This window comes from Vicia villosa, linkage group LG2, assembly GCF_029867415.1.
Source record: "Vicia villosa cultivar HV-30 ecotype Madison, WI linkage group LG2, Vvil1.0, whole genome shotgun sequence".
In the NCBI taxonomy this organism is placed as follows: domain Eukaryota; kingdom Viridiplantae; phylum Streptophyta; class Magnoliopsida; order Fabales; family Fabaceae; genus Vicia; species Vicia villosa.
The window spans coordinates 133,154,931-133,164,685 of NC_081181.1; the positions used below are offsets into that span (position 1 = coordinate 133,154,931).

General features: G+C 33.0%; 1 protein-coding gene across 1 annotated transcript; it reads left to right on the plus strand.

The window, feature by feature from the left end:
• The first annotated feature begins 5,868 nt into the window (after window positions 1-5,868).
• LOC131646837 (protein JINGUBANG-like) lies at window positions 5,869-7,529 on the plus strand. The gene has a single exon (XM_058916790.1). The coding sequence runs from the start codon at window positions 5,983-5,985 to the stop codon at window positions 7,363-7,365; it is 1,383 nt and encodes a 460-aa protein (XP_058772773.1). The 5' UTR covers window positions 5,869-5,982; the 3' UTR covers window positions 7,366-7,529.
• Window positions 7,530-9,755: the final 2,226 nt, after the last annotated feature.

The window sequence follows — 9,755 nt, forward strand, 5'->3', positions numbered from 1 at the left end:
CGGGGCAGCCCGCGCACCCGCCAAAAAATGGCGGGTTGGGTTGGAATTTTGGGCCCGCCGCCCACCAAAGCCCGCCCCGCCAAAACCTATCGTCCACCTAAGCGCGCCCCGCCAAAACTTGCCGCCCGCTAAAGCCCGTCTCACATATTTGTTAAGCTTATCTCGCCTTAAGTCCTCCCATTTTTAGTTAATTCTAGTAATTCAAATTCTTGATGGTTTTATTTTATACATTTATTTGTAAATATATGCAATATTTTTTTAGGTAAAATTTATTTAAAAGATTCTTTATAAAACATTGTTCTAAAAAATAATTGAAAAATTTAATTGAAAGGTAAAAAAAAGACTATTAATCTATTAAAAAATTAAAGAAAAATTAAAAAAAAAAGGTGGGCAAGCCCGCCGCCCGCCATCCCGCCACCTTGGCGGAGCGGGCATGATTTTTATGCCCATTTTACTTGGCGGACTTGCCCCCCCCCGCTCGCTTTTTAGCGGACATTAGGCGGGCGCGGGGCGGCCTGTTTTGCCACCCCTAATTATTATCCTAGTTCGCTGTTAACGAAGTTACCTCTAGTCCATCCGCCAAGGTGATTTTGCCCTATCACAAGGATTTAATCCACTATAATCAAACTCGATTACAACCACAAAGACAAACTATCAATGTCTTATTGAGAAATTATGACTATACCTTATTCTCAAGGAAATACAACTCAAAAGTTGAGAAACAAAGTGTGTTACAAGAATGCTTATATGAAAGCAGATTACACAAATTTATCACAAATATTTACAATAAAAATATTTTCTATAAAAGTGTAAGAACAAAAGTTCCCTGCGTGTATGTTTTTCTTTCTCTCAAAAGTCTCAAGTTATTGCAATTTTCACGTAGAAGTTGTTATTGTTCCATTATTCCAAGACTCCTTTATATAGGAAATGAAAAGATTCGTTGGAGGTGAAGATGTAATTCCATAAATGTATAGTTGTATCCTTGCATAACAGTTTGCAGAAAATGGGAGGCAACATGGTACAATAGTACAACACTTTTCCCTTGAAATCAGTGTAGTGGAAGGAATATTGATCTTATATTGCATACTATGTTCTCTCATAAAACCTTTTGATCTTATCTTCTAATATTCATAGGCTTGAGAAAGAGAGTTGATGAATCATACATAGAAGAATCAAAGTCTCTATGAGAGAGTCTTCAGAACTTGGTATTCAGAGTCTTAATTTAGAGTCAGGTAACACAGTTCTTCAGAATATGTTGAATGCAAGACTTCAGAACTTGATAATATCATATGCTTATCTATAAGAGACATAAACCAAAGCTTTTTGGATGAGCGATAAACAAAAGCATTGAGTAGAGTGGTTGAAAGCTTGATTATCTTTCTAGATCACACCTTATTTTTCTCCTTTGAGTTAGAGTGTTCTAGGTTTAGAGTTTGATGACGTCACGAGTCACATTCTCAGAGTTAGAACTTGTTTACTAGTAGCTGCACACTTAACAAAACCATTAGGGTACAAAGTTGTTCTTTATGAAACTATGTATTGTTATCATTAAAACTAAAATCCAGATGCAGAACTAAATCTTGTTCTTACATCCAACTCACCTAGAACGACTTTGAGACATTTTTGAAAATGTTTTCTTGATAAAAATAAGTTTGAAAACATGATTATGTATGTGTGTATGATTATCCATGTACTTTTACGAGAAAACCCTTATGTTTTACAATATGTTCACTCAGACGTGTCGAGACAGTCTTTCACATATTTCAAGTCTTATCAGACGTTTTTGTCTTGTTAACACTTACTTGAGTTCACTTGAGATGCAACTTGTGTTAGGTTCTACTTGGTTGCCATCATTATAGAGTTTTTTTTTTGACAGAAAATAAATGATATTCATTCATTCAAATCGATAAAGTACATCGTTGCAATACAAATTCAAAATCGCCAAAAACAAAAAGGATGAATCTGCGAACAAATCCACAGCATCCATGTTAATAGCATAAAACGGCAAATTGCATATGCCTACAAATATTAATGTATTGATTGTATTGAGATGTCCGAAATATTCATGCTTCCGGATCTGTAGCGTTGACGGCACCAAAGTCATTGATTGAATCTGCATTAGATCGAAACTAATCTTTCAACCTGAAACAAATGAACACCGCACAAAAACGAAAAAACAAAATACCCGCACAAAGACGAGAAATCAAAATACACCACAGAAATATGGGAACAAAAAGAAAAGGTGTGAAAATCACTTATTTAAGTAATAGATAAACAAAAACGATTTGGACTACTTTAACTACTTTATGATGTACTTTAGTTATCGTCATTAAGGACTATTTGTCATCATTAGACATTAATTGTCATCATGAAAAGTTGTTGTCCTTTATTAAAGGCATGTCACCTAAACGTAACCTGTAAAATAAGGTTCCACTTAAATATCATAGATGATGACAATAATGAAGTTATGGTCCTACTATGTTTAGACAACTCTTTGGCTTCTTAAGGTACATATGCCACAATAGACCAAATAGTTGATTTTATGTTGGAGGGGTAAGAAAATTTATGAGAAACCCTTTGAAATTTCACCTTCTAGCTTCCAAGAGAATGCTAAGGTACATTAATGAAAATATCCATGATAGAATCTTATTCCCTAAATTCGTGACACCAAACATGCTAGAATTGGAAGATTTCTATGATGTTGACTTGTCTGGGGACAAAGTGGATAAAAGGATAACAACCAAACACATATTGAAGTTTCAAGGATCACCAATGTCTTGGTGATCCAAGAAACAATTTGTTATAGCCTTACCAAACCGTGAACTTGGGTATGTGGCTGGATCTCTAAGTGCTTTCCAAGGAAATTAGATATAATCTTTCATGAACGAGTTTAAGATAAACACTAACATTGTAGTCAAGTTGAAGATAAATAACAAGTAAGGCATCAATCTTGTAAAGAAATTTCATTTGATATGGGAAAATAAAATATAATATGGTAAACTTTCATTATCTTAGAGATCAAGTGAATAAATAAAATCTTATAAGAAAGTATTTATCTACTCATGATCAATGGACGAATTGGTTCACCAAAATTGTTAAAAGAGATAAATTTCTAATGCTTAAGAGAGAAATTTTAATTGTTAGTTTTAATAAGCTTATGATTAGGAATTAATTTTGTTTAATTTAGGCTTAAGATTAATCAAAATCATATGTACAACCTAACTAACTACTTATGTTTGCGATTATTAATTTATTAAGCTAGGATGTTGAAAGTTAGATAAAATTAACTAACTTTATTAATTTACTTGCTCAATAAGTAAACCGATTAGGAAGTGGAAATTAAATTATAAATCCATATTCCATATTATATTAGAATCAATCAATCCTAATATAATCATTCTACAATTCCTTTCTTTTGAATTATTTCTCTTTCATTAGATGCTTGAGTTGCAAGACAACAAGTAATACTATATTTTTATAAAACATGTGGCTTAACATCAATTATGGTTGGAGCTTCATCACCGCAATCACTTCCCTTAGTTGAATCAGTGTTAGCAGCGCTATAATTTATTTGCATGTGAGGAAGGAAACCATGATTCCTATAACTCACATCAACAATATGGAGAGTGCAACCACTATTATGCAAAATTGGTTGCTTGGTTTAAGCCTAGAGGAAGATCAATCATATCCATTCGTAGCCTTGATTTAATCGTCTGGTCTTTTTAGCTCAGATATCAGTCATACCCTTTCAATACCCAACCGCTATCTAAGACTATCTCTACTTTTGTATCGAAATGTACATGAAGTCCTAAAAGACTAGAGCAATCACATAATTTCTCATTAACAGACATCAAATCAAGAGCCCACACGAGGTATGTCATTTATATTGTCCTCAGGATCCTAAATTTAAATAAAATTACTCACATATGTTAAAGATAAACATATACATATTTTAAATATAGACATAAGCAGATTAAAGATAAAACAATAGAAAAATGTAATATGAATTATGAAATGAGATTATAACTAAGTACGTGCTCCAATTGAAATTTTTTTCAAGAATGCACAATTGTAGGAAAAATAAAAGTGTTGTAAACTAATATGTGAAGAAAATTAGTAAATGTAAGAGATAATGTAATATGAGGTTACAAGGTGTTTTTATATCCCTAAAGCTATTTAAAATAGCCATAATTCAAAATTAGAGAGACTTAATATCAAAGTGTAACTATTTGGGGAGTGGAAGGGCCAGAAACAAAGCAACAAAATATAGAAAATCCAAAGGTCGTTAGGGACATTATGAACTTAACGTAATGCCCTCAACCTAGTGATATAAAATGCCAATTTTGGGAAGTTTTCCTATGGGGCCATTACGGCCGTAATGGTCATTAGGATCAGATTATAGTGCCCCCTGGTTTTGTGCATTTTCATATGCTCTCTTGTCCAATTTTCAAGCATCTTTTGGTTTCTTTTTCAGTTTGGCTTTTATCCATTTTATCATGACTTTGCACCTTCAAAGCCCCTAAAATACAAAGAAAACGAGTAAAGGGAAGTAAAATAGAACAAAACGAAATGAAAAAACAAGATAAAATGCTAAAATAAAACCCTTAAATTGATAAAAGTGTAGATTATCAACTTGATATTTCCCGTAATGTGGGCTTGGTAAGTAGATACTTAGAGGAACCAAGGTCATTTCATTTACTTGCTTCTAAAAGAATCTTCAAATACATCAAAGGCGCTACAAACCATGGAATGTTCATGCCAACTCAGGAGAATTAAAGAAGGGAAGCAAGGGCATATGGCTATTTTGATTTAGATTGGGGATGTTATCAAGATGACATGAAGAGTATATTTGGTTACTTGTTCATGATATGGAGAAACTTCAATTTTATGGAGTTCAAATAAGTAAGGAATAGTGGCCATATGTGAAGTGGAATATGTTGCAGCCTATTATGCAGCCTGCCAAGCATTGTGGATTGAAATGCTATTGGAAGAGTTGAATTTTAGTGAAGTTTTGAAAATCAGGCTATTAGTTGACAACAAATGAATAATTGATCCAGATAGCTGTCTAATAAGTCATGGTAGGAGCAAGTATATAGAAAGAAAATATCATTCCTAAAAGATCAAGTTGGCAAAGAGAAATTGAAGATTGAATATCGTAAGACTAAACTTCAACACTCAAATATTCTTACCGATTGAAGAAAGCAAGACTTGGAGATCTCAAAGAAATAATGAGAATGAGAATATTAGGTAATGTAAATTAAAAAGAGTATTGACCATATAATTCAGCAATATTGTCAATTTGATTGTGTTGCAAGTAAGTGACGTGCAACCCAATCAAATTATCACAACTTGGTAATTTAAAAAAAGGGTTAATAGTAATTCACCCCCTGTAATGTTAGCGAATTTTGCTTTTCCCCCTCCCTGCCTTTTGGCAACGGTTTTTTCAAAAATAGTTACGTTGGCTATGTTTTCATTCCAATAAACATTTTATGTACCCTAATTTCATCCAAAATTTCCAGAAAATGCATATATCTTTATATACTTATGCTTATTGTCTTGTGTGTCAAATTATCTCAACAATATACTTATTAATATTTTATTGATATTGTTCAAAATAAAAAATACTCTAACACGAATCAACCAAATATAAAGTGAATATTTTGTTGCATGAATTACAAGAGGCAACAATTATCTCAATAAGAAAAGAAAAAAAGCGTCAATATTAGTTAATTGACCAAATCAACTACGTTGACTGATTCCAATCTAAAATCACATAATTCCCTAGTTTAGACATCACCTAATCCTAAAACAACATGACATGGCATAATACAATTAGCCATAACAAACAACAATTGCATGTCTAACAAACCACATTGTCATTCCCAAAACAAAACCATTATTCTTTATCCCTAACCTTCCTTTCTGTAAAATAATCAAAACCTTTTCATGATAGCAACTAAGTAATCAACATTAATTATAACAATGACAGGTTCATCAAAAAATGGACGCGACGGAAGCAGCACTCGCGGTAGAAGATACGGAAAATTAAAAAAGAACGACGATGAATTTGACGGATACAACTCCGAGAATCATCCAAGAAAAAATAGCCCAGTTATCACTATCGACGCTCCTCATTTGGATCCTGTCATGGCAGCCGATAACTCTCCATATGATGCTACTCTTTCCCCATTATCGAAATCACCTTGGTCCTCTCATCTCAACGAAGAAGCTGCATCTTCTAGCGAAGATGCTCTTGTTGGTTCATTAGTCCGCGAGGAAGGTCACATTTACTCCCTCGCGGCAACTAAGGATTTATTATACACCGGTTCCGATAGCAAAAACATTCGTGTTTGGAAGAATCAAAAGGAATTCGCGGGGTTTAAATCAAACAGCGGTTTAGTTAAAGCAATTGTTATTGCCGGTGAGAAGATTCTCACCGGCCATCAAGACGGAAGAATCCGTGTATGGAAAGTCTCCGGGAAGAACGAACGGGTTCACAGAAGAGTCGCAACATTGCCGACGCTAAGAAATTATATAAAATGTTCAATGAAACCAAGCAACTACGTCGAAGTTAAAAAACATCGCAACATGTTATGGATTAAACATTATGACGCGATCTCATGTCTAAGTTTAACGGAAGATAATTCGTTAATTTACTCGGCTTCATGGGATAAAACGTTTAAAGTATGGCGTTCTTCGAATTACAAATGTTTGGAATCAGTGACGGCTCATGACGACGCGGTTAACGCGCTTGTCGTCGGATTCGACGTTTTGGTTTTCACCGGCTCAGCCGACGGTACAGTTAAAATGTGGCGACGAGAAATGCAAGGAAAAGCGACGAAGCATTTTTTTTCACAGACGTTGTTGAAACAAGAATGTGCGGTGACAGCTTTAGCGTTGAATTCAGAAGGGACATTTTTATACGCGGGTTCTTCGGATGGGTTGGTTAATTATTGGGTGAGGGAAACAAATTTAGAACACAGTGGAGTTTTGAGGGGACATAAATTGGCGGTTTTGTGTTTAGCGACGGCTGGGAGTTTGTTATTTAGTGGTTCTGCTGATATGGCGATATGTGTATGGAAAAGGTCCATGAGTAATGAACATGGTTGTATGTCGGTGTTGTCAGGACATAGCGGACCAGTGAAGTGTCTTGCCGCCGAGAAGGATCCAGATGCAATGTTGAATGAGAGAAGATGGATTTTGTATAGTGGGAGTTTGGATAAGTCTGTTAAGGTTTGGAAGGTTAACGAAAGTGCGGCGGCACCTGGTCAACAAAATAATCATCCGCAACTACCTCGTGCTAGTGTTAGCGGCGAGTTTCCTAGAGTGTCGTCGTTGAGGAAAATGGGGTCGCGAAGATATTGAGATTTTTGTTCATGTTGTTGTTATAATTTATGTTGTTACTATTGGCATTATACTAGTTATCAAGATTGGTTAGTAGTTAGTATTTGCTGCTAGAGGATAAATTTAATGTTTATATTTTCTTCTCTTGATTTTATTTTTTTATTGATGATGATAGAAATAATTGTTCAAAGGGTTACCATTAACAATTACATGCAAATGAAATTCTTTAGAATACATGAAGTGATGTATTTCCATTTGTGTTGATACAATTTATGTTTAATTTCTAGGAAGGCCAAGTGTTTCCACAACACCTGTTGAAGCACCAACCAAAAGAGAAATCTTTAAGGTAATTTCCATATCTCCCTTCATACCTATACCTGTTGAAGTACCAATCAAATGAGAACAATTTAAAAAGGCTCAGTGTTTTCGCAACACAAATAAGAAAATTTTAAGAATGCTAAGTGTTCTATCTATAGTGTTATGGAGTATTATTGTTAAAGTCAAGCGGGTTTAAAGATCAATAACCTATAATTATTATTTTTATGACAATAAATATATAAGAGAATAATTTTATTCTCAAATGTGTATTACATATGTATAAAATCATATGGAACACCGAAAGAAATCAATACTCTAATAGAAGTACTTAGAAGAAAACTTTGGTGTTTCCTCTAGCACCATTTCGTTTGATCAAAAGGAAAAAGTTAGGGGTATGCAAAAAAACCGGTTATCCCTTAACCAAATTGGTATCTAAATTATTCCACTTTTTAAAACTCAATCCAAATGCTAAAATATAAAAGCGTGTTTCCATTTTGTTATCCAAATATAAACCAGTATCCTTAATAATAATATGGTTTAGTCATTGGATACCTGCATTTCATTATGTATTAAATTTATATGTTTGTGTTTTTTTTTTCATGGTTCACCATATACACATATGAAAGTTAAATTTCTCTAATAACATATTAATAAGTTATGAGTCTAATATACATCTATAAAAATCAAAGTATTTGGATAAACCATAATTAACCTTCTGATTAAAAACTCAAACTATTCTGATTTCAGGGTTAAAATCGACTATTTGCAGAATGCTTGATTTATATTAATTTGACAATAAATGATGCTGATGTGTCATCACTAAACTTATTTCAAACATTTTTTTATTTATTTTAATCTGATTATAAATTAGTTATTATTATTATTCCACTAATTCCACTAATTATTATTATTCTACTAATTAATGGATTTGAATTTGAATAGCCTAAACTTAAACCTAATTATTATTATTATCAAATAGCAACTCAAGAAACACGTTGAAAATTGAAAAGCCTCTTTATCTCTTTTCTTTTTTTTTAAATTAAACGTAGCATATAAGATATAGCAAGACTTCGTTTTGGTTTATGCTGGCTTTTCAACTTTTCAACTTTTTGTGTGTGATATAAGGGGATATACAAATACTCTTTTCTCATTCATATATCTCTTTGTGTGTGATAAACATCTTTCTTTCATTCATTCATTATATATAAATAATTTATCATCTTGAATCACGGTAATGGTTGTTTGTAAGAGAGAAAAAACAAAGAGGAAAAAAAAGAGTGCCTTTCGCCCTCTATCTCCTTCTTATGCTTTCTCTCAGATCTTAGATTTCTTCTTAACTTTTCATTTGGGTTTGTTATTAAAGTAAACCAATTGATCTATGGCTCGCTCTATTGAATTTACGGTTTTGGAATTTTGTTCTGTTTAACTGTTATGTTTTTGCACAGTTTAAATCTTTCAAGAATTGACCAATTTATTCGGTGTTCATTGCGATCGCAATGTTTTGATTTTTATTCTTATATAGTTGTACTGTGGCATGTTGGAATTTTGTTATGTTTAACTAACATGTTCTGTTTTTACAGAGTTTAGATCTTTCAAGAATTGACCGGATTATTCGGTGTTCAGTGTGATCTCAATGTTTTAATTTTTATTCTTATATAGTTGTATTGTTGCATGTTGGGATTTCGTTTTGTTCAACTAACCTGTTCTGTTTTTGCAGAGTTTAGATCTTCTAAGAATTAATCGGATTATTCGGTGTTCATTGCAATCTCAATGTTTTGATTTTTATTCTTATATAGTTGTATTGTTGCATGTTGATGATTATGTTTTGTGTTGCGTGATTGATGATTTTATTCTTATACAGTTGATTTAGTGTAATAATCTGTCTTGATTTTCAAAATTGTTGCAGTCACATTAGCCGAATCGGCTATGAGTTGAATGTTCGTCATTGTTGCAGTAAGCAAATGCTGAAGGCTTCAGTCCCAATGTCCCGATAAAAGTTATATTTTGTTGTGTTTGTGTGAAAATTAAAGGATAGTTTTTTTTTTCATTCTAAATTTCTTTTATTTTTGAAGTTCATTAATTAAAATAGTATA